The 27,270-nt window shown below is 33.3% G+C and overlaps 1 protein-coding gene across 1 annotated transcript in view; it reads left to right on the top strand.

The window, feature by feature from the left end:
- Window positions 1-27,270, top strand: part of LOC145243450 (uncharacterized) — a 118,259-nt gene that overhangs the window by 30,779 nt on the left and 60,210 nt on the right. Inside the window, exon 2 of the mRNA XM_080106339.1 lies at window positions 14,790-16,222. Coding sequence (XP_079962465.1) covers window positions 14,790-16,222 — 1,433 coding nt within the window. The remainder of the gene's footprint in view (window positions 1-14,789; window positions 16,223-27,270) is intronic.

Genomic DNA, 27,270 nt, shown 5'->3' with positions numbered 1-27,270 from the left:
ATGCCTTTAAAAATGATGGCATCACTTTTTTCAATACCAAATGTACTTTGTGTCTGGGAGTGTTCTTAGATAGGTTTTGTACTGAAATGCCTCCGATTAGTATTGATAATTGAAAGAATCTGATTAAAGAAGGAACAATCGAATTTTAACCAAAGTTAACACCCTTATATAGCCTAACGTCACAAGTGCATTTGAGAAGTTTTATCACTACACAAGCAAAAAGGGTCTGGCATATAAAATTAACAATAGGTTCTTTAATAAGAAAGGAGTTTGTTTGAAATGGATGTTTTCGTTTAGAGTGCTATTGGACCATTATACTCGACTTTTGCATTTTAAATTTTAATTCTAGCTATTATATAAAATAATTTTATAAAATCAACAGTAAGTTGACTACAGAGCAATGTAAAGTATTGTGGACTATCATTGTGGAGAGGTGAAGCTTTTTTTCAGTGCACCACGGTGTGTCCTTGACTAGAGCAAGCAATAAATTGATTAGATTGAAAAATTGACGATTTCACACATTTCAAAGACAATAAAAGTATTGGAAACGTGGAACATTTGTTGATCCTCATTTAATCCCAGGCAACGTTGGGTCTTCCTGCTATATATGCATATCTTCTAAGAACCAAACTCCTGCTACCTTATATACATTTTGGTTTTCAACTTTTCTCAAATGTGAGGGCTCCACTTTTTTCTTTTTTTTAATTTCGTAAAAAAATAAAACAGAATTACACCTTTTATTTAAATTTAGAATTTCCGCTTAGATCGATTTCTGCCAAATTGCTAAGACTTAATGTCCTTATTATTTTGTCATTTGGTTCTTCTTTCTGTTTCGTTGCCTTGCTTTTTATTTAAATCTGGAAGAATACTTATCTTAGGACAGCCAAAATTAATTCCCAAAACAGAACAGTTTTGTACCATTTTTATGTCCCCTTATGATGCAATTATGCTAAACCTGTGTATAGAATTATTAATCCAATTTTGATGAAAATCCATTACATACTTTTGATCTTAAAAATTTTTTTGAATTTAAGGTTTAAGGTGTTTCAAGAAAAAAAAAATTAAATTCAGAAAACTTTGTTTAATTCATATTTAATAACTAAGAATTGAATTCAATGCAAATCTGAAATATTAGAATTTCTAAATAAGATATGCCTCCTAAAATCCCTTTAAAATTTTGTCACCTTCCGGTATTTTATTGTAAACTGCTTGGAAAATTCAGGCAATAGCAAGACCCTTATTTTGTATGATTACCAGCGACTGCTAGTTTAAATCAAATTAATCTTAAATGATGTAGAATGATCATATTGACATTTTTACTCTTTTAATGCAAAGCCACATGTATTCTTTTTTAAGAATTTGTTAAACGTGGGTTTCAGTTAATCAAACGCTAATTTCTTTTTGTCGACCACATTTTCATTGTCATTGACCCAACTTAAAAAAAGAATTCACACAAGCAATGTGTACGCAGCTGTTTTGCTGCAGCATAATTTTATGTCAATAACCTTTGTGTAAAGCAGTAATTTATATGTATAATCACGTTGACACGCCAGTTCTTGTCAGGTCATCAAAGTTAAGCAAGGATGAGCCTGGCCAGTACCAGTTGGTTGATCATTTGGGAATGTGAGGCACTATATGTAGCACACTGGATGTAAAAAATCTGGGAGCATATTTAATCCACTGGGAGAGATGTACCCTCAGTCTTTATTAAAAACATGCATCTAGAAGGAAAAAACTGATGTAAAACCTAAGGTCTACTGTGTACTCTGCCATTGCACTGAGATTATCAATTGTACGAACAAGTGTGGTTGGTTCTGCACAAAGCATTCACCACTATAAGCAAATCATCTATGTGGACTTCCGAACAACTTAGTTGTTGTGGTGGACCTCATATGTTGAAATTGACAGGAATATCATCAAAGCAGCAATTTTATAGCCATTTGTATATATATATATATATATATATATATATATATATATTTTTTTTTTTTTTTTTTTAAGTGGGACTGTGCATGATTGACTTAATATAAAAAAATCACAATTCAATTAAAAATCAAAAACACTTCTATTAATTGTAATATTGTATCTATCAGATAATGAATGCGTATGTTTAAAACTAAATCCATTGTCAGATTTTTTGGTTTAAACAATGCAATGACAATGTTCTCCAATCAACATCAAGTTGGGTTCATCTTGTAGCAATAAGTTTTTATTTAACGCTGGCGATATGCTCTAGTCAGATCGGAAGCGTTCTGCTAGTACACCCTCGTTTAAAGAGTTGTATGGTGTGTATAGAAAAGTGGTTCCTAAGGAATTATTACGATAATGTGTAAACACAATGGCTTAGCAAGAAACTGGCTGCTGATTTAGAGTTTTATGTAAAAACTGAAAGAAATCCTTACTTCACATATAAATTATAACGACAATTACGTTTCTGAAGTTTTAAGTAGAGGATTGATTTACATAGCTGACAGAATGAAAGTATGCTACCACTCGATTAAATAAATGGTTCCATTAAAAATTCTGTGTAAATTTCCAAGTTCGACAGAAACGTGAAAATAACACTCGATATAAGAACAGTAGTCCGAAGAATCCAAATAATGTGAATAAATGTAATTGTTTGTAAGGAACATTTGCTTCACTCAAAATGTTTTCCGTATTGAACAACAAGATCTATCTTTTGAACATTTCCATCTCCAACCATCAATTGACTACGAATAACCGTTCAATGCTTATGGTAAATTACAGATTCCACTCCTTCAGGAATTGGCTCTTAACTGATGCTTGACAATCCATAAAATCCTTTTTGAAATTATCAGACGGATTCATGACAAGTTGGTAGATTATTTCTTCACTCCGCATGAAATCATTGTCATAAACATCATTTACAAGATTTGTTGGACATATTTGAAGAACTCTGTGGCCATTTCTTTTCTAGTCTGTTGTGTCTACACATTGCTGTTATGCGTGCCATCTGAAGTAATGCTGTTTGGTCAGATTTTTAATAGAAAAGTTCAATAAACTTCAGGAATACTAGAGTAGTAAATTAAAATTTTGGCTCATTGTTAGGTGCAGGTATGCAGTTTCATGATTGACTAATGGTTTTGTTGAACAATTATATAAAGAGACACTTGTTATGGTTCTGCATGTGTTGAAAAGTGCCCGGAAGTGTTTCTCTGCTAAAGGGTTAAATTTTTTTTTTTTTTTTTTTTTTTTTTTAATTTTCTTATTATTTTATTCAAGCTGGGGATGGGGCATCCTACTGGATACCAAATATTTACCCGCTAACTCATATATCCCAACCGAGAGATTTTTTAAACGTTCTGACTGCCCCTTTTAGTGCAGTTGTTTGAATTTCTCTTGCACTTGGTTCACCGGGTATATTTGCCAGATAGCTTTTTAAAAATTCTTTTCATGTATCCGGTTACTCTAATACTGAATGATACACGGCCCTGTCGGTGGGGCATTAGAATACGCCGACTGCCCCCCCTGCAGAGGGTAAAAGTCCCTCAATGGGGGTCCTGGATATGATCTTAAACTATATCCAATGGTGAGGCCCCAGCTTGTGGGCTTTTGGGAGTGCGGAGCTACCCTTTAATTACCATTGCTCCCAGGTCCACTCTGACCCGGAGTGGTAGTACCTATTAGGGTCCCAACTATGGGTTAAATAGAAACCGACGTGAAAACAACAAATATATTCTATTAAAAAAAGTTTTTCTTCAACATTTTTGGATTCGGCACTAAATAACCCGAAAAGGGGTGATATGCTGTAAAACAAAAGCAACCAACCAACAACTGAATGATACAGACCTTCGTAGATTTGAGTTTTTCGTGTCATACATAAGACCTTGGTATTTAGTTATCTTTTCCTTCTCGGCTATTTAGCTCAGCATCATTGGGGACACCTAACTTCTAGTCCCATATCACTCAGGTTTTATGGCTCCGTTTTCTAGGTGCATAGCTGTAGGGATTGCATAGTCAGTGGATAGTGTTACATTTAGTATGACTTTGGAAATAGTTCCCAAGCTAGTTTTTACACACGTCGTCTGAAATAATGCTCATTGGCCAGACCCTTAATAGAAAAAACCAATAAACATTTGTATTTAGCTTATTTTTGGCAAATTCTGGTCAGTAGATCAAATATAATCACTCGCCCCCCCTCTCCCTCTCTCTCTCTCTCCAAATACCAAATGTTACAGAAACCTGAACATGATGTGACGGGTAGGGTACGACACAAAGCATTTTTTACGGTCCACTTAGCTTCTACATTACTGACAAAATTTTAATAAAAAAGTACATTTGAATGAATCAGCATAGTGGTACGACTTTCTGTTGTTGGCATTGGTCTGCCTTCCATGATTCTTTCTAGAATCATATTTACAAGAGGTACAATGTGAAAGTTGCCAACATCTATAGGTGAAAGTGGTACTATGGAATTGATTGAATTCAACCTTGGCACGTCAGTCTGCACTGCTGTCCCCTTTACCACTGCCATCTCCCAAAATTTTAATAAAATGCTGTTTATATTGGTATAATCATGAAATTATTTTTTTACATGAGTTACTACTTATCAAGGCATAAAGGCCACTCGAGGATAAGAGTTGCAAAGTGGTAGTGTAGTAATCACAAATGGTGTAGATTGGGTAAAATTTGGATTATTTAAGGGGAAAACTCAACAAGAACTTGTTTATCTGGGACTTGAAGGCTACTATATTGTAGTCTGTTGGGAATTAGGCTAGTGGAACAATGTTCCGTAGATGGGTAGTTTTAGGAAAGAAGCTTTGTTCATGGAATTTGCGTTTAGATTTAGGTATAGATAGTGGGGAAATTTGTTGATAGTGATTGTATCTAGTCGAGGTCCTGGATATGACCTTAAACTATATTCGATGGTGAAGCCCCAGTTTGCAGGCTTTGGGAAGCGTGGAGCCACCCTTTAATTGCCATTGCTCCCAGGTCCACTCTGACCCGGAGTGGTTGTACCTGTTAGGGTCCTAACAATGGGTTAAATAGAAACCGACTTGAAAACCAATATATTCTATTGAAAAATTTTTATTTAAAATCTTTGGATTCGGCATTAAATAACCTGAAAATAGTTGATATGTCGTAAAACAAAAACAACCATGTAGCTAGTCGAGTGTTTTTTGTGAAAGTTTGGCGGGGAGGGGGGGGATTGGAGCTCAGATGAGCTGTTGCCATGAAAATAAGTATAAAGCGGAGACAGCCTCACAGGGTCTCTTCTGTGGGGAAAGAGATTGCAAGGAAGAGAAAATTGTGCATATAAAGTAAAAAAAAACAAAAAAAAAAACAATTGAATTCATGTAATGTAAATGCTTGACGTAGGCTAAATGTTAAGTTTAAGACTATTGAGGATCTGCTTTCATGATTATTTTGTCTTGGCTGTTTATGACTCTTGTCCAGGGTTCAAATCCTTTGTCCAGTGGTATAGCTATATATAACCATACTGATGATTATTAGTGAATACAAAACATGTTTGCGGGTGATGAATATAAAAAATAATATATATATATATATATGTACTAGCCGTCAGACTATGTAACTAGAAGTCATTTTTGTAATATTTGTCACCCAAAACTTATTCTTTTTATGTAATATTTGAATGATCTAATTAAAAAAGATATATCTGCTAACTTTTCTTTGGATTTTCATCTTAAAAATGTACACTAGACTCTAAAGTTTCGTAAGTTGATTTGGAAGACAAAAGCGTTGAGAGAGCATCAATATGTTACTAGCAGTGACAGCTTGTTTCTGTCCATTGTAAAAAAAAAAAAAAAAAAAAAAAAAAAAATGGCACACAAACTTAAAATCCTGAAAATGAAACGAAAAGAAGTTTATTGAGCTAGTGAAAATGAAACCATAATTATTGGAGAAAGACCTAGGAAGATACCATTGACATGTTTCCAGTTTTTTTGTGATCCCCCCCCCCCGCCACCAAACCGTTTTCGTATACATTGCAACATTTGAGTATTTCTTGAATGTCTGCCATGCCAAGAGTTGGAAAAGTGCTTGTTAATTACAGCGTTACCCATTTATACTTTATAAACGGCATAATCACATTGACACACTGATTCTTGCCAGATCACCAAAGTTAAGCAACGATGAGCCTGGCCAGTACCAGATGGGTGACCATTTGGGAATGCTGGGCACTGTATGTACCATGTCTGGATGTAGAAATTCTCAGGTTAGTATCTGCCGGCATGTTTAATCAACTGGGAAAGATGTACCCTCAGTCTTCGTTGAGACCTGCATCTAGGACAGCGGTTCTCAACCTTTTTGACCCATGGACCCCTTTTTTTTCTTGGTGGACCCCCTTATAATTTTTGGTCATAAAACAATATTCTATTTCTCAATAATTTTTTGAGCTTTTAATAAACAAATAAATATTATATAATTAAACTTTATTTTTAAATGAAAACTAATTTAATGCAAATAAAGTATTTTACAACAATTATAATTATGAAAACTTGATTAACGCTAACTGTTTTTCGTGTTTTTGTTTTTGTAAATTCACGTAATGGAATGAATGTGTGTGTGTGTGTGTGAAAATTGTAAACACTTGTAAGACAATGTCACTGGAGAATCGGATTTACTGAAATAAATTGAATATTCAAAACTGACAATTCATTTATAAGAGAGCAATTCATAGGTCACGTGACCAAAGTTTCGCACTAATAGTTTAGCTACGCGTTTATAATTTCAAAAAATTTAAAAAATTTACTCGCAAAAATGTCAAAATTTTTTACAGATAAAATTGATTGAAAATCGCCCCCCAAAATTCGATTTTCGCCCACTAGGGGGTGATTCGCCCCCGGTTGAGAACCGCTGATCTAGGAGAAGAAAAATTATGATGTAAAACTCGAGGTCTGTCTGTTCTGTCTTGTGGCAGCAATTTCACCGACTAAGGTTAGCAGTTATTACAAAAAGTGTTTGTTCTGCACAAAGCCTTCACCACTATAAATAAATCATGTGTGGATTTCTGAACAATTTAGTTGTTGAAATCAATAGGATTATCACACTTTATACTTATATATATAGGCAGGTAAATCCATAGGCCAACATGTCCTGCATATGATATTTAACTATGTTTGGTGGTAGCTTTGAGTAGTTATCACAAGCCAGCCTAGAGTTTAGTGTGCAAAAATGGATAAATATGGTAAAATTCCCTTTCAATTTCAACTTATGATAACTCGTTTTTTGTTTGGGTGGGGGGAGTGTATCAAAACAAAATTTAACCTTTTCTCTTTATAAATGTACAATTACAGTAGAACCCTGGGATGCAGCATTAAAAATTAGTAACAGAATACAGTACAGTATATAATACACATTTATATAATCAAATAACATAAATAATGCTGTAACGTAGGGCAAATACTGTAACCAGGGCCCCGGAAAAAACCTCGTATTCCACATCGTAACCTGAAAAAAAAACATATCCTAGGGCCACCGTATCCTGGGGTTCTACTGTATTGTTAATCTCACAATGTTTTGGCTAGCGGTGTCCCATATCACTACGTCAGGTTTTATAGCTCCATTTTCTAGGTACGTAGCTGTAGGGATTGCATAGTCATAGTGGATGGTGTTACATTTCGTATGCATAGGAAAATAGGTCCTAAGATAATATTAGACGTGTCGTTTGAAATAATGCTTGTTGGCGAGACATTTCTATTTAGTTTAATTCTGGTCAGTAGAATCACTCTCTCTCTCTCTCTCTATCTCTCTCTCTCTCTCCAGATACCAAATCTCAATTAAACCTGACCATTTACTCTAACCTTCTTCAGGTGTACCTTGTTGAACCATGGAATCTGTACGGAATTTCGAATAGAACCTTAATCTATGGGGGAACTTGCTCACCTTCTGTTTGCCATCACCAAAAACCCATGATATAATGAATGTAAGTGATAATCAATTTGAATTGACAGTCTTCTAGAGGTTGAAGGTTCAATCTTCAGTATGGGCGATGCTAAGAATGCAATGTTTGATTACTTCAGGTATCTACCCAGTCATGGTTGACAGAATGAGAGCAAGTTATTTGGAAATCTGGGCAGGGAGGAATAATGAACACAGAAAAATGGCGGAAGAAGTAACACTTGTTCATAATCATCAGTTTTGATAAATGTTCATCGTCAAACGGATCATCTTTAAATCTTCCTCCCTGGCATTATCTCATCCTTTATGGGAGTAATTAGAGCTATTGTTCATCAATCAAAAAAATTGTCACAATCTCTTGTTCATTAGCAATCTGTAGACTTAAATTATACAAGCAGTTGTTCGGGCCCTATGTACTGTTCATAACTTTATGTGCATATATATATATATATATATATATATATATATATATATATATATATATATATATATATATATAAAAAATTTAAAAGTTTGACTCCTGTTCAGGTAAGCTACATCTAAAATTTCAAATGTTTAGATCCAAAATTGGCAGAGGAGTTTGGTAGTCTGCAAAGGTCAACTTTTTCAACTTTGACCTCTTGGCAGCCAAATTTTTGGCCAAAAACTGATTAAAAAGCTTGCTGCATGTCTAAATACCCTTTATGTAAAATTTAAAATGTTTAGACCCAAACTTGCTGAATAGTTTACTAGAGACCGGAATGGTAAAATATTTTGAACTTTGACCCCTTGGTAGCTAAATTTTCGGCCAAAACCAATTAAAAAGCTTGCCCTATGTCTGAATACACTCTATTTAAAATTTCAAATATTTAGACCAAAAATTAGACCAGTTTTGACCCCTTAACATTTATTGTTTTGGACTCAAATTAAGTTGAAAAGTTTGATCCCTGCCCAAGGAACCTACATCTAAAATTTCAAATGTTTAGACCCAAAATTGGTGGAGGAGTTTGGTAGAGTTTTCAATGGTCAAAGCATTGAACTTTGACCCTTTGACAGCCAAATTTCTGGCCGAAAAGTGATTAAAAAGATTTTTCCCACATCTCAATACTCCTTATGTCAAATCTCAAGTCTGTAGACTGAAAATTGCCAGTAATTTGGTAGGGAAATGTACACAGACAGACACACAAACAATTTCAGTTTTATAGATATATAGATGTACTAGGACAACTATGTGACCGGAGAGGGTCATATTTTAGCCAGTAAAGATAATAAGCAAAGTAAACTAGCTTCATATATTTATGAGGGACATTCCAAAAATAATGCCTCCTATTTATTTTATTCCACCCGAATGATTCAGAAGGTATTGCATTGCTATGATGACTGAACTTCTGCATTCATGACCTGGAAGTTTCATCTCTCTGTTGCAGATATTGACAGTAAGTAACCTCCATCATAGACATGCATTAGAAGCAGAGATGCGTCATGGAATTTCTTACAAAAGTGTATTGAGAATGGTGGTTACTATGTAGAAAAATAAATTCTGGAGCACAAAAGGTCACTCGTTTTAATGGTAACACTCCTATTTTCATAGCTATTCAGTGTTTTAGTTTTGTTTAGTTAAAAATAGACCTTTCCTTTTGAATCGACCCTCATAATACAAATCTTTTGATTTGAAGATGAGTCTAAATTCAAGGAAATTTAGATTATGCTGTTTTGAAGTCATTGTTTGAAACTACAGAAATTTACACTAGAAATAAATATTTCAAGATATTAAGGACTGGAAGCATATACTAAAATGACTAGCATATCAGTATGCTGTAAAACGAAAAAACTAGGCCATGGAATTGTCGTAGCTGGCAGTCACCTTGGACTGCTTAACCTTTTGTCAAGGAAGTGTTCTTTGGCCTGATTGGCTTTGACTATGAAAAAAATGAACAGGCTCTTAGTTGAAAAGGGGAGCAGAAATTGGGGGTACTTCTCATGGAGATTTTCATTTACGATTAAATAAAGTTGCTTGGTGGTGTTGGCACATAAAGCCTATTCTTCTGAATTTTATTTATAGTACTACCACTCCACCCTCTCCTCCTCCTCCTTTTATTTCTATATCAAAGGAGGAAATGAATTTTAAATTATACTATAAAGAAATATTTTTATTAAGTTCTAGAATATTTGAGATGAGCGTTAATCATTTGAATCAATTTGATTATTTGGATTCAATTCATTGTAGGTTTTTCAGTTGTTCAGAAAGACCTACTCACGCTGGATGTTACATCACTGCAAATGTGATATTACAATAAACACGATGAAAATAATTGTCTGAATAATCTATAAGCTTGAAACGTTAGAAATTATTTTAACAAACTATAACACTGCATTGTAATTGGTTTAAACCAAAGTCGTTTTCATCATGCTGGAATATTAGACAATCAAGGAACTGCAAGACTCAACAAAATGTTGTCAAGGCTAGGTTCACTTGCAATGACTACTATTCCTGAAATACAAATGGAAAATGGCAAAGTTGTTTCTGTGACTGTAAAATTTGATCATATGGATCATGCAGTCAATGTTGAATTTGTGAAAGCTGATGATGAGCTTACTCATGGATTCTTTGTGACTAGATCTCGGATACCTTTGTCACTCGGCTATGCTTTGACTGTCCACAAAACCCAAGGTATTTCAGTTGATTGTATCATTGTTGACAGGATCTAATGTCTTTTCAGATGGAATGGCCTATGTAACTATGTCACGTACTAGAAAGCTGTGCAATGTCTATTTGATTGACATTGACACTCATAAACTGGCCATATGTGAAAAAGTGCATGAACTGAATATAATAGATTGAGGACCAAAAGAGACAGAGTTAATTTGCCACCACCCTCTCCTTATATCTTCTACTAACTGCCTTTTTAAAGTTTAATATTAATATTTTTCGGTAAAATAATTTTCCGGTTAAGCATTTTGTTGAACATTTTTCTGTTGAGGTGGAAATCTTTTTCCAAGAAAATTGAACTTATTTCTAACCAGCAATATATCTTCACTCTAGCAATGCAGACTATATGTTGCAAGTGTTAGATATCCGACTATTTCATTTTTCGTATCTTTGGCAATTATTTCCATTCAAATATTAATACTAGCTTATTTTCTAGTCTTGTAAAGTTCCATCAACTCTAATGTCGGTCTGTAAGTAATGGCTTTTCTCTGTAATATTTCCAGTTATATTCAATTTAACGTGTGTTTTACATGCTGGTATGTGTTGGAATGCTTTTAGAAATTGGTTTCCAAACTACTCTATCTTTGGTCCGGTCTTTATTCATCCTTCTTATCACCTTTTCTGGTGTTTCTTTGACATGCTCCTACAAACTGACCCTAGTACCTCAACTGTTCTACATGTACTAACAAAAGCATTTTCGATCATTTTTTAATGCGTCCCCTGTTCTGCACACCTCTTAATATATTGTCCAGATTGAATCTTCCTCTTAGGTCATCAGATCTAAGCTTAACTCTGATTTACAGTACACATTCATGTCATTCATATATCATTTTTCTCCATGCAACATATATCCACAATTACACTTCCATGCATAATCACACAACGCACACATGCTTGATAGATTCTTCCATTGATTGATGGTTAATAATGGCAGAAGTTCCCTGGATTCTTTGCAATCACACCAGCCCCAACTCCTCCCTGTGCTCTGATGTTATAGCCAAGGTAATCAAGCCCTAAACAATCTCATACCCCCCCACCCCGCCAAAAAAAAATTGAAAATTTAATTTGCTATTGTTCAATGCTTTCTCGTTCATTAAAATTATTAATTCACACATGCTTGTTACATTGGTTTTATAATTGTTCGTAATGTTTATTTTTTTATATATTTGTTTTGTGTTGGCCTTGCGACAATAGTTTTCATAATTATATTTCTGAATATAATTAAATCTGCCATTTGTAAATCGGAGTGAAATCGGAATTTGAATTGGAAATCAGTGGAAAAAAAATGAATACAGAAAAATGGAGGAATAAATTACATTTGTTGACAATCATCTTCAGTTTCCATGACGACCAGAAATAATATGATAAAAATGGATGTTTTGTAAGGTGACTGACTGACCAACAAACAAACAAATAGTGTTCGATGTATCTGAATATATTTTAAACTTAAATGAGGTTGTAAGACATAGCTGCTTATAGAGATACTTAAATGTCTATATACAGGGTGACCCCCCCCCCAAAAAAAAAATGGGCACCAACTCTAATTAGGCCCTGTTTCTTAGTGTTTTGTCTGAATGAAATGAAACTTTGGTCATAACTAGTTTATTATATTCAAAACATCACATCAAAACACTAGGGTCTTTGGCCTTTTTTTCTCCGTTGTCTGTAAAATGCTCAGAAAAACAATTGAATAGCCTCTGTTTTTTTTTTGTTTTTTTTTTTGGGGGGGGGGGTCACCCTGTAAAAAAAAAAAAAAAAAAAAAGATTGATCCTGGGTGAAAGTTGCATTCTTGATACAGATGTAATGTAGTCGTTAATATGTAGGGACCCAACACGTTGTAGAAACATAAGAAAAGAAGAGGAAAAAGTTTAACTTGTTTCAGGTTTTAACAAAAGACCTTTATTCCTTCTCCGGCCACACGTGACTTCTCGTCTCTGCTGTAGCGTCACCTATGCATCTCTAATGCAATCCCATCTGTGCAAACGTTCTTCTTTTTATACTCTTTTTTTTTTTTTCTCCCTGCCATTCTGTCACCTTGCACAGGGCTTAATCATTTGCATACAACTGCCAAAGATGGGAATAGATAAGCTAAATCAAAATCTCAACAGACTTATATCATCTATATACAATCACACACTTGGGAAAAGGCATAAACCTGAGCTTTTTCCCAATTACAAAGAATTTTGTTTTTAATGGTGAGAGCTGACTGAAGAGATATGCTTTCGTTGTTTTGATATGTTTTAGTTAAATATTCAGTACTCTTTGGTAAAGGTATCGACTCTCGCTTCTCTCCGGCTAGGGATAAAATATCAGCAGTAATTTGTCTATAATGAATACTATAGTTATAGATTAGATAAAGCACAACAAATATAGATAGAAATGAATGGTGGAGAGGAAGATATCTCAAAAAAGGAAAAGTAGTGCGTGTGTTGGGTGACAATTTGGAGTTGTTTCTGATAAAGGGAGAAGAAATTCTGTTGCCTGGGTTAGAAATCTATCCATCTCTAACTTATCATTGGCTGTTTTTGATCTTGAAGTAATGTTTGTTTATTTTTTTATTTATTTTTTTTAACTCCTTGCATCAATTGTTGTTTGGATTGATTAGCATTTAAAAAAAAAAAAAAAAAAGGTAGAACTAGTATAGAATTAAGTTCAATATGTGAACCAATAATTATAAATATTAGATTAGAAAATCATTTTTTTCTATGTTCATTTTTCACCCTGATTGCCAATTTGAATTAATTTTGATTCTAACAATTAAACTCTAATATATAAAAGGCTATATGTTTGTCTGTCTGCCTGTCGTCATATTTTCAAACTCCATCTCCCCCAAAACTAAAACTTGCAAGGCCATGCTAAGGGCCTTAAATGATTGAATTTTTTACGGGTCTTTTATGGGTCTTTAGCCGGTTAAAATAGTTTTTAAGGGGTCAAAGATGCGTCAAAATTGAAAAAAAAAAATCGTTATACATTTTGCACATTCATCTTTGTTTATTTTTAATTTTTATTCAGTTCATATGCGTGTCTCGTTGGTACAGTAGTAACATCACCAACTTTGAATGCTACAGTTTCCGTTTCGATTCTTGCTGATGGCACCCAAATACTTTTTTTTTTTTTTTTTTTTGCTTACTTTTGAAGTTACGGCTCTATAATATATATGAAATCTGTACAAATTAAAATATCATACTTAAGTGTATTTTAGGGAAGTGACTAGAGATTTATTTTATTTGCATTAAAGAATAGTCAATCAACCTTTTATTCACTTTGAAATAAGTCTTGTTCAACAAAGAGTTGATAGGCACAGTTAAAGCTTACAAAGGCAAAACCTGCTAACTTATGCTGGTGAACCTTTGAGCCTTATTTATTTATTTTTTTTTTTTTTTGACAAAGGAGCCACTACTTATCAAAGCCAGAGGCCACTCGAGGATAAGGGTTAATGAGTGTACAATGGTCAAGGCAAACATGCCGTAGTCATTGTTAGTAGTGGAAATATAATTATATAGTACTAGCTTGGGTGCCCGGCATTGCCCGGGTGTTTGGAGGTGTGTTAAGCAAAAAAATAAAAACATGGTAATAGGCAGGCTCGAACCCGTACCACAAAGAGGAAAAGAATGTGAGAAAACCCCCCCCCAAAAAAAACGTGACGTCCATCGCCAAACCGGAAGTGGCAAAAGTTTAAATTAAGGCTAGTCAATCGAAAAGAGGGGATGACTTTTGAAAATATCAGTGAAAAAAGCTATGAGGTTAGTTTGAGATCTTTAAAATTGTTTTGCATAACAAAAAATAAAAATGAGCTAATTGATAAATTTGTACAATTGACAAATTTCCATAAATGAAAAGACAGGTAACTTTTAATAAACAAATGCAAAATACTTAATCATGGCCATGGTTTGAATTCATTGAGAATGAAATTTTCTAGAAGCTAGAAAGATCTCCGCTGACTGATTGCAAAACAGACAAGAGAAAGTCCGGTAAATAATACATCTTATAAATATTGTCAAATGGTTGATAGATTTTTTCATTGTTTTTTTTTTTATGCCCCCTCTTTCTTCAGTAGGCGGGTGATTTATGAAAGTGAAAAATTGATTCTTATTAAAAAAAATTTACATTTTTAATTTTGGTAATTCTTTCTATTTGATTTAATTTTCTTCAAATGTTTTATCTAATTTAAGGGTTGAATTAACTCATAATTGCACATTTTTTTCTAATTTTAAGGTACTTCTACAGAAGAAACAACAACCAAAAATGAAGTGAATGAAGTCATTACACAAGAAGATGTCAAAAAAGTTGAAGCTATAAAAGAAGAGTCGGAACCAGAGCCAGAATCTGAGCCAGAAATTCAACCAGAGCCAGAATCACAACTGAAATCTGAACTGATACCTGAACTAGCATCGCAATTGGAATGTGAACCAATACCTGAACCAGAACAAATTGTTCCTGTCAAACCAGAAGCTGGAGATACTGTCTCTTCAACCCTTAAAGTTGAGTTAAAACCCAGTGATCCTGAACAAGTACATAAACGAGGAATATCTGTCTCTCCTGCTAGATTATTGCCCTCACCAACCCCAGAGTCTGCTCCAGTCCAGGAAGTAATTGAAAGCACAGAAGTAAAAACTACAGAATCTGCAGCATTTTCTACATCTGAACCAGAAACCTCTGTAACTGAATCCTCTTCAGAAGAACCTGATGGACGTTCTGAGGAAGCTGCGTCCTCCGAACCAACTGAAGAACCTACGCAAGAGAATGAGAATCTAGATGAAGAATCTGAAGAGAAGTCGTTAGCAGCCAAAGATGTCTTGGTCAAACCAGAAGAGTCCAAACTTGATCCTAAAGCAGAACCTTTCATGCCTCGAGACAGTTCATTGCTTCAACAATTTACTCCTACTGATGACTCTATCGTATCCGAGATTGTTGCTTCTGGAATGGGAGGTGAGAGCCTGGCTGAACCCATTGAGAAAGAAGCTGACCTGGAAGATCTGTCCGATGATGGAGCTGCTGTATCGAGTGAGGTTGAAAGCGAGAACTTATCCGCGGAAATGGAGGAACTGAAAGTAGCTGCTGCAGCTGTTGTCAAGTCAGGACCCCAAAATGTTGACTTTGAAATGCATGAAGAACCACTTTCAACCGGTAGCAATTACGTAGTTATTGACCCTGACCAAGCCAACAACAACAGTATGAGTCCACAATCGAGTGAGGGTGAGCCCCAGCTCCCTGTTGGTCAGTATGACGATGCTGAAGAGCATCAAAAGGCTGCTGAGCATGATTTGAATTCAGATCCACCCTTTGATTTCTTTGATTTAGCCACGAGCCCCAACGATTTCAAGCCCAGTTTCGACTTTGTTGATCCCAATGAAAATCTGACAGTACAGAAGGGCTCTGATGAAGACATTGAAGTGATTAATGACCAGAAAGATCTTAATGACGAGTATATACCAGATATAGTTATGGAAGATGTACAAGTTGAGGTCCCTCCTGACTATTCTGCAGATGACATCAGTTCTGCCCTTGATGCCGCTAACAATAACCCAGATACCATTGGCACTCGGCAGTTGGAGGTTTTAGTTAGCCTCATTCTTTCCAAGGACTATGACATACAACAAGCAGCCATGGCAGGAGTTATTAAGTGTGCGGCTTTTACAGATAATCAGGTGAGTTAAGTTTCTTTTTTTATTAATGTTTGCAAATCAATGTTTATGCTTTGGAGAAGGTTCAATATTCTTTGATCTAGTTTTCATTAGTTTTTACTAGTGATGAGATGATTCCACTATTTTTCCCGATTCCAATACAATAACAGATTCTGATTCCAATTCTTTATAAATTTCTATTTTGATAGGATGATTCCAATATTTTTCCCCAATTCCAGACTAAGTTCTCGTTTCCAATACAATTACAGATTCTGATTCCAATTCTTTATAAATTTCTAAATATTTAACAATAGAGGCCCCCCCCCCCACCATTTACTGTAAAAACACATGTTTAATATGCAGATATTTTCTCAAACATAAAAATACATTGTGGGGGATGATCTGTAGATATTAGTTTTACTTGAAGTTTAAAAATCAATGCATATTTATAATTTTATCATTACTACCAGCAGTGGAAGATTTTTGTTTTAAACAAAATCCAATAAAAAAGAAAATTAAAAGAATCGTTTTTGACATTGGAAAAAAGGCACAAATTTTTTCGATTCTGATTAATTGTTCCAACACTAGTTTTTACAGAATACAATTGATGTAAAAATAGCTTTCTCAGTTTTAGCCTCAATTTTCTGTTCTCTCTATTATTTCCTCACTGTGCATGTGAACAAAAGTATTGATATGTGAGATATATACTAGTAAGCCGCCTGGCATTGCTCAGTCTTAAACTGTGCTTAATTTTTAATTTATACAGATTTCATATTTATTAATATAGAGCCAGTTCTCTATTGATTATTATATTGTACCCAATATATAGAAGTAACTGCCCAGCATTGTCCTGCGATAAAATACACTTAATGATATTTTGATTTATGCAAATTTCAAATTTATTATTATAGTCTGTGCTCTATTGATTATTATATTCCGCACAATATATAGTAGTAAATTCAAGTTATAAAAATAAAATGACTTTGGTGCCATCAGCTAGATTTGAAACCAAAGTATATAGCTCTTGAACGATCTTTATCTTCTTTGACATGTGTATTTCCTCTGCTTTGATTGCTCTTCGGTTTCGGTTGGTAGTGATGAACCCAGTATTTATTGATTGTGATGAATCGAGCAAAACACTCCTCTTCATCAGTTTCAAGCAGTTAAAAATTGCTCTTGGACGTAGTGCACCTGGTTTGTTGAGGTGTAAAAAGACGAGAGATCCATCTCGCAGAAATCTTCCAGAATCCACATTTTTTTTTCATTGTCTGTTTACTCAATGGATATTCTAAGGCTATTTGCTATCCAATGACATGATATGCAATGATTTTGCATGACCATCTGTAGAACAAGGTCAAGGTTATCCTTGGTTGTCGCTGTCAGTGGTTATCCTGACCTTGGGCTATCTCCATCACTATCTGTGCTATGCTTGAATTCTCTGCATATTGACTGTAATATCCTGATAATAAATTAAAAAAAAAAAATTTAAAGAAACATTATTTAATAATATATACAAATCTCTACTATAATATAAAAGGAACTTTGTGTGTGTGTGTGTTCGTTCTCGAAAATGGCTGGGCTTATTTTTATGAAATTTCACACAAAGGTACTTTATGTACCTGGCAGTGTTCTTAGATAAGTTTTTTTTTTTTTTTTATCAGAATGTCTTCAATATCGATAATCAAAATAATCTGATGAAATAAGGAACAGGCAATTTTGATCAAGATTAACATCTTACACAGCCTATTATCTTTGCTATCCAATGACATGATATTCAATGATTTTGCATGACCATCTGCAGAACAATGTCAAGTTATTCTTGGTTGTCTCTGTCAATGGTTATCCTGATCTTGGGCTATCTTCAACACTATCTGTGCCATACTTGAATTCTCTGATCCAACATGTGACTGTTGCATATAAACGGAAATTCTCAGCTAATATTCTCAACATATCATCATAAATTTCTGAGACGGTTCTGCCTTTCAAATACAGCTACTTTATGACTGCACGAATTTGCTTTCTCTATCACAGGCATTGACCAATGGTTGTAAAAAAAAAATTCTTCGAAAAAAATATAAGCAGCATGTTGGAATCTTAAAATTTGACAGAAATACCTACAAAAGATTGAACGTTAAAAAAAGAGCATGTTTCACCATGCATTAACACTTATACATGGTGTTTACAACTTTTCATACACCCCTCGTGTGCTTGTGTTTATACAGAATGTTTTTATTTAGGTAAATGTTATTTAATAACTTTTTCTTAGAGTTTAAATAATAAATTAAAATGGATACAATATATATTTAAATAATATATGCATTGCTATAGCCTTCTAATATTGTTACATATATGTAATTTATACATGATTGGCACATCACTGCAGTCTTGATTAGATTATGTCGGGGACAATTCAAAGGGTTAATTTACGCTTCCATCCTTGATCGTGCATTTTGTATATCCTCTCATATATATTTAGACACGTTTCTATTCCATTACTACATACAAAGGTGTTTATATGTACATGTGTGTGTGTGTGTAAGTATGTATGTATGTATGTATGTATGTATGTGGAGATATATATATATATATATATATATATATATAAATATAAATAAACAAAATATTTAAATAAACTAACACCAATAATTCCATAGCTCATACATATATATATATATATTAAAATTATGAAATAATAAAATGAAAAATAAACTTATAGATAAATTATAGAAAATAAATAAATTAAATATAATTAAGTAAAAACAAATAATTATATAAACTAAAACCAATAATAATATAAGGAAATATTATAGATGTTTAATACTAAATGTACTAATAGTGTTAATATGTAAAATAAATATTAAATGAATATAAAATAAAAAAAGGAAAATAAAATAAATATATAATATATAAAACAAAACCCTAATTATATAACAAATAATTTATATAATTATGTAAATAAATGCGTAAAATAAAGACACAGCCACAATTTAAGACAGTTTCCATGACCACGCACATATCTGATAAGAGCTTGCTTTGCATAATGACCCGTAATATCCTGATAATAAATAAAAATAAAAAATTTAAAGAAACATTATTTATTAATATATACAAGTCTCTACTATTATATAAAAGGAACTTTGTGTGTGTGTTCGTTCTCGAAAATGGCTGGGCTGATTTTTATGAAATTTCACACAAAGGTACTTTATGTACCTGGCAGTGTTCTTAGATAGGTTTTGTATCAGAATGCCTTCAATAAGTATTGATAATCAAAATAATTTGATGAAATAAGGAACTTTCACCTCATATAAAATATTAATTTTTCATTTGTTTAATTTAAGTAATAAATTCATAAACAAACAAAACAAAAAAAAAATAACATTATGTATTAATATATATATATACAAATAATACAATGACTAGAACATCAGAATTGATGTTAAACTAAGTTTAAAAAATATTTTCTGCTTCACAGCTTGACTAATCTCACTTCTGGTTTCGTTTTCCCTCTTTTTTTGAAATATTAATGACCTCCAATCCTGGTTATATCAGACAGTAAGTTTGCATTTACTGATTGTTTTACATAAAGACTTATAAAATCTACAAGACCTTCGTTTGTCTGTTTTTCTTCAGGTGTCGCATCACTTCAACACCCGGCTTACTGCATTGTTATAGCCTTCTTATAATGTTATATATTTAACTTTTTATTTTATTTTGAGATTCTATTTTTTTCAATTTTCATGAATAGTTCATTTAGTATCTCTGTCAATGTTATATACACAAATTCTAGGATTAATTACAATAAAAAAACGAAAAAAATAAAGACAATTTTAATTTAGGTATCCTTTCTTTTTATAGATGAATTTATATTAATTATCCATTCAAATTTAAAAAAAAAAAAAAAAAAAAATTTAAGCAAAAATTCAATTTTAGAGAATTAGAAAATAAACTAAAACCACCTGGAATTGTTTTATTTGTGACAGTGAAATAACATTTGACTAGTAAACAAAAATATTTAGCTGTCAAGGGTCAACTAAGGATAAATTTATCCGTAGAGCCCTGGAATAAATTATAGCAATTCTATAAAAAATTCATTATTTAAAAAAAGATGAATGCAGTGAAAATGTGTTACATTATTCAAAAAGTAACAATAAAAAAAGGTAAAATAATATTTAATTAATTTATTTCTAATTTTTTATTTCTATGTTGCCTGGCCTAATAGTCTTCTTTCCCCTCCCCCCAAAGTTGTTTTATGTTTGTATGACTTATTAAATTTATATTTTATGTATGTAGGTCCACTGCCACTGATAGTGGAGTATCAGTTTTGAACAAACCTAGTGTTATTTTATTTGAGGAAAGAGAGAGACAGTTCAACTATTGGATTTAAATAATACTAGCAGAAACCCATGGAAATTGTATAGTGCTGTTTACATCAATCTATACAATTTACTGTTAATAATAATATTCCTTTTGAAATAATGTCTCTCAGAGTCAATACTATTAAGAAAAAAATAATAAATAAAAAATTTTAAAGAATAAAGGGCTGCTAAGGGGGGGGTAAAAATTGAAAAATTGGTATCGGGGAGGGGGCAGATTTTTATCTGTTTGTCAACTGTTTCACAAATGCACATGCGTGAATGGTTCACATGACATTACTTATGTTAAGAATAAGTATGTTTGAAAACACATTTTAAAGATCATGTTAAGCTAGTCTATGGTTATTGTACTTGACTTACTGTCTGTAGGTTTTGGTTTTGATCTCGGCTCGAGTTTTTATTTTTTTTTATTTTTCACTTACAAGAAATTACCTGTTTAGAAAAACAATATTCGTATGCACATGTCTCAGATTTTTTTTTTTTTTTTTAAAGAATTTAATGTGAGTGACGTTTAATACTGGCCAATACTGGGTACATTTTCTAGTATTTTATATTTGGCATGGAAAATTGTAATTAATATCAAAGATTTTTTTTTTTTTTTTAGTTTATTTTTACTCTCATAAAATGGTATCTAAAATGAAAGAAAGAAAATTTCCCCTTCATATTCTGAATGGTAAAATCTTATATTTACTATTGCTAGAACAAAAAAAATATGTACATTGTAACCCAGATATAAGAGACCAGAATATAAGAAAAACAGGATATAAGAGAGATTTTCTCTAGTCCCAAATTAGAGCTTATATTAATGTACAATGTAAGCCGGATATAATAGAGCTGCAGGGACCGTAGAAGTAGTCTCTTATATCCGGGTTACACTGTGTATGTAATATATTTTTCTTGTGTTATGTCGTGCCCCCACCCATTTTTTTTTTTTTTTCATTTTTTTTTTTTTTTTTTCATTTTTTTTTTTTATTATTATCCGTGCGGAAGTAAAGGTGCCTTTGCCGGCATTGTTCCAATCTCACGGTTTGGTATGTTTCAGAATTTCAGCCTTTGTCACAAGTTTAATATGTAGGTTAAAAGTTAACACAGATCTATCTTAGACATGGCAGTAATTCAATACTCTCAAGATAAGTTGTATCATGTTCACAAAGTGAACTCTTTACTAATACCGAGAAAATGAATACTTTTCTCAAACTCCAGACTGCTATTACACACGCTGCTTTAAATCATAACAAATGTCGGCATGTTTCTCTTTTGATACCGTTTGACATTTAGTCTGTTCAATCCACCCTTGTGCATCATGAGTAATGCATTCAATATGGCATTTTATGAGTGATTAAAAGAATAACACTTGTGGTATATGAGCCTATGTTTCCTTTTCAACTGTGTTATACATGCAGGAACAAAGTTGATGAAATCATTACAGGAACATTAAAGTTCACAAGTTCTTATCCATACCTTGTTGCTGGCTGTTCTTGTGTGTGATCCTTCCAGACTGAGTGCTGAGGCTGAGTGATCCTTCCAGACTGAGGCTTCTTGTCTTGTCAAATTAAAACTTCTTATGTTTCTGAATTTTTGAGATGAGAATTAGTTATTCATATTATTTGGATTTTTCGGACTACTATTCTCATTTTGATTGCTTGAGTGTCATTTTCACAACGTTTCAATTGATGTAACTTCCGACTTTCTTCAGGCGTATTTTGTCAAACTCAAGAATGTTTCTGTTGAGTTCGAGAATTTGGATAGAATTTCGAATAGAACCTTACTTCAGGGGAGTAATATATATATATATATATATATATATATATATATATATATATGTCCTCCACATCCAGCTCATCAGTGTGGCTAGACAGACAACTACCTCAAGCCAGGATCGAAATCTGACCACCCAAACAACAAATATATATATATTATGTATATGGCGATTAAGCTACACTGAATATTCGGGGTTTCATCCACTCTAGGACTCCTCAGGCTTATAATAGGTAAGCCTGAGGAGTCCTAGAGTGGATGAAACGCCGAATATTCAGTGTAGCTTAATCGCCATATATATTTTATAAATTACTAACTAGCTCTACCTACGTATTGAGCACTTTTGAAGAAAATACTTAAAGTTTACGCATAAATCTATACTTTCGTATATTAATTTTATGTGAGTAAATTAAGTAGTTAAACAGTGATATTTATAATTAAAAATAAAATAGGTTTAAGATTCTCAAAATTCATACTAGAACTGTCTGCAAGGACCTGTGGCGCAGTGGTTATAGTACTTGAAAAAATCGATTATAAAAGTGATATTCTCCTGAAGGTTGAAGGTTCAATTTTTTTTCACAATTAAAAAATACAATTGTGAATTACTTAGGACCTCTATCCATTCATGGCTGGCGGAAGGAGAGCATGCTACCTCTGTGAAGTAAATAAAGAGTGCCGTTCGAAATTCCGCCCAAATTCCCGAATTTGACAAGATTACTGAGGCTACATAGACTGAAGCGTCGTGAAATTGACACTTAGGATAAGAACAGTGGTCAAAAGAATCCAAATAATACAATTAAAGTTTCTTATATTTTCAAAAGGACTAACTCTAGACAAAACTGATGAGAGAGCAGGTATTTATTCAATGTGATCTTTGTTCCAAACTTTGTTTTGAACAATGTGTGTGTGTGGAAGGGAAGATGGAAAGAGATTGATAATCACTAATTAATCATATGTTGTCAACCTATTTCATTTATACATGCAAATGTCTTGCTCTATCATCCCCCTCTCTTTTTCTGAGCAATGAGACATCTTGTTTGTTTCTGGTACATTACCATCTTTAACTCAAGATCCAGCTGACCTCTGCTAATCTCTTAGCAGTTTCCATTTCCTATTATTCTTAACTAAATTATATACTAGTGAACCTAACTGCTCAATATCTGACACTAATTATTTTCTAGTTATTTTTTTCTCTACAACCTCTTTCTCACAGAAGAGATACTGTTAGTCTACTGTTATTTTTATAGAAAGTGTTCGATTGAGCTTCAATCTCTGGTTTCTTTCTCGGCAATGAATGGTCTTATTACCACAACTGCAAAAAAAAAAAAAAAAAAAAACTTATGACTAATATCAAACAGAATACACACACAGTTTCTTTCCAAAACCTTCCCATCTTTGGAACACATTATCACAAGAGTGATTTCCTGCAAGTTACAATATGATCATCTTCAAATCTAATGTCATAAACTATCCTCATCAAATAAAGTAGTTTACCATAGTTAAGAGCAACCCAAAGGTTCTTTTCTCATTAGTTAGTACACCAAGGTGTAGGAAAGGGTGCCACTCCTTTTCTCCACTCCACTTACACTTGATCCATAGCTTATAATGCTGAGTATTTAACAAGGAGGCATCAAGTACCATGTTAAGTTTTTTGTATGACTCAACTGAGGATTGAACACTGGTCTCCCAGCTCAGTAGCAAACATTCTTGCCATTATGCTATAAATAATCAAATTGTGTTAATTATATCCATTAATTTCAATCATCTGATAATATTCCTTAACTTACAGAATATCCACTTTCATTCCACCTTCAGTGGATTTTAGCCTTGATAAGTGGTGGCTTACAAAAGCAAAAACAACAGCCCCCTTTCCCCTTCCCCTCCCCCTTTTTTTCCTTCCCTACTTCCCAACCCCGTCAGTTGGGCATTAGAATACACTGATTGTTCCCCTGCAGAGAGTAAAAGCCTCTCAAAGGGGCCACTTGTTGGCCGTGGGTGGCGACCCGTAATGATTCGGAAAAGGATCCTGGTGGCTGAGCAACTGATAGCTAGGGAAATTAAAGATATCAGTGGCAACACTCCACTTTGGCCTCGTACAAGGCTAGAGGGCGTCGGAGAGACCCGATCCGATCAATCGGCTAGTTACGTCAAGCCCTAACATATCTACTTTTCTATCAATTTCCTCTAAACCGTAACAAATACAGTTCTACCCTGTACCACTATAAGCTGTATACATATTTCCCCCTCTTTTCCATGTGTTAGAAGGCGGTGGCTAGAGTCAAATGTGTCAAATGATTAAAGTCATGACATGGCTGTATAGTGTCGGAAGTTACCACAAATAACTTGGATTGTGTAACTAAAGGATTATGGGTGCTCGCGGCCCCCATTTGGGACATGTATACTGTTTATGTAGCCCTGGCATGACAAGGTGAATGGGTTTCCCTCTTAATATGCCTCAATATTGGACCCCGAGATGGGTGGGGGAGCATAAACAAAGAATTTAAAATATATATATATATATATAAGTATAAAAACTCCAAGCGTCAACACATCGACTCGGATAGTTCAAATAATGAACTACATCAAACATCCTCAAAATTTATAGTATTGGAATCCACCGAAGAAACCAAAATAACTGACTTATGACCGTTTATTATACATAAAATTCTATCGGCATATATTACCCCCAAAAATGTAAAAACTTTAAAAAATAAAACCCTACTAGTGGAAGTGGAAAGAAAGACATGCCACTTTTCTCCTAGGAATGAAAACTTTCCACAACATAAATATCAAAATTTATCCACACAAGAATCTGAATACATCCAAAAGTGTAGTAAAATCGAAAGACCTATCAATGTGCACTACTGAAGCGATAACTAAAGAACTTAAAAACCAAGGAGCAATAAACGTTAAAAGAATTACAATAAAAAAAGAGAATCAGACTATACATACAAACACTTACATTATGCAGTTCGATAGACCCACTATCCCAAAAAGAAATCAAAATTGGGTTCAACATTGAAAAAGTTGAACTCTTTATACCAAATCCACTTCGGTGCTTTAAATGCCAGAAGTTTGGGCACCATGAGGATGCATGTAGGGGACGAGCAGTGTGCAGCAGATGTGGCCAGAGAGATCCAGACCACACTGTCAATGACTGCAATCTTGATTGCAAATGTGCAAATTGTGGAGAAAACCATCCTGCTTATGCTAGAGCATGCAGAATCTGGAAGAAAGAAAAGGAAGTAGTGTCAATAAAACATACCAAAAACATCTTCCTCAAAGCCAGGAAAATAGTAGATGGATACATGAAGGAAAAGACGTACTCTCAAGTCACCTCAAGTTGTATATCATCCAACATCACTAACCAAGACTCCAAATACGAAATACTAATAAACAAATTGTTACAATTGGGACCAAACGACTTGCCCAAATTTATAAATGAAATCAAACCAAACATATCATCAAAAATTAATCATCCCATTAAATCATCAACTAATGTTACCAATAAAACAAATTCTCAACCAAAATCAGAACATCCAAGAAAACAAAGTCGATCAAAAGAAAGACCACAAAAATCACCAGTACGTCATGCAGATGCTGAAAAAGACGAAACTAAGGAAAAACAAAATCAGTTAAAAGAAAGACCACACAGGTCACCAATACGTCTTCCCCATGGTGAAAAAACACACTTGAAAAACAAACAAAAATACATCTACCAAAAAAACAAAATAATATAAAGAAATTACCACAAACAGAAGCCACTACTACTACTACTACTACTACTACAAATAGATTTATGGAATTAGAAGATATGGAAACTGAAGTTACTCTTCAAACCAAAAAAAATCCTCATGAATTACAAGAAAATCCAATGAAATTGACGTGGCTTGAAGGCAAATTACAATGAAATTTTATTGTTGCAAACCAAATTTAATCCTTTGGTTATTTATCTCCAAGAAACCTTCCTTAAGAATGAGGATAATTTGAATATATAACACTATCAACAATATAACTACATTCATAATACAGGACTTAATAATACTGTAACCCTTTCCCCCCTCCCATTGCAAAACCCAATCATATTCTGCAAGGCAGAGAACAAAAATGAGAAAATCCACTATAAAACAGCCAAATCAAAAGCTACAAACTAACGATTGAAAATACGAGGAGTTTGAAGAATAAAAATCTCATATAAAATAACTGGATACAACATCGAATACTATTCCCAAAATAACTGGATACTGCATTAAATAACCCATAAAGGGTTGATATGCCGTTAAACAAAAAAAAAAAAAAAAAGTAGTGACTTATTAGTAAATAACAAACAAAAAATATACATGTGGACTAGGAATGACCATTTAATATTGATGACTAGTAGTAATATTTTTTTTTATTTTAAGTTAACGTTATCTTTTACAATGAAGTTAACTTTGTCATACTAACGGATCTATCCAATGTTGCCTGGATTTCAGATATGTTGAACATAATAAAGCCTCGAAAGCTATGAACCCCTCATTTCCTTGAATAGAATCTTTCAAATGAAACTAGATAAGAACATTGCACACATTTTAGAGGGATAAAGGGATAAAAATTGCCAAACCATAGTAACTAGGATACATGGCGCCAGATCAGCAAGGTAGAATCTCTCCATGCTTTTCCATATAAATAGTTTTAGAAGAATCTATTAAAAATGTGACGGAATTATTTGTTAGAAAATTCTCTGCACAGAACTCCATTATTATTAGTAGATGAAGTAGATTTACTCAGAATTGTCATGATATTTGATGTCCAATCAATGTAATACTAATTATTCACATAAGAAGTCAACTTTCTTTTCTAATATATAAAGTAAAGTCGATCTCTTTTTTATCATTTCTTTGTCATTGATAGTTTTCTATCTACAAAATTAATACTTTATTCATGTTCATCAGTTTTTTC

The sequence above is a fragment of the Euprymna scolopes genome, chromosome 22 (assembly GCF_053919585.1).
Source record: "Euprymna scolopes isolate OS-2025 chromosome 22, ASM5391958v1, whole genome shotgun sequence".
Lineage (NCBI taxonomy): Eukaryota > Metazoa > Mollusca > Cephalopoda > Sepiida > Sepiolidae > Euprymna > Euprymna scolopes.
This window is presented reverse-complemented; position numbering and strand designations above follow the sequence as displayed.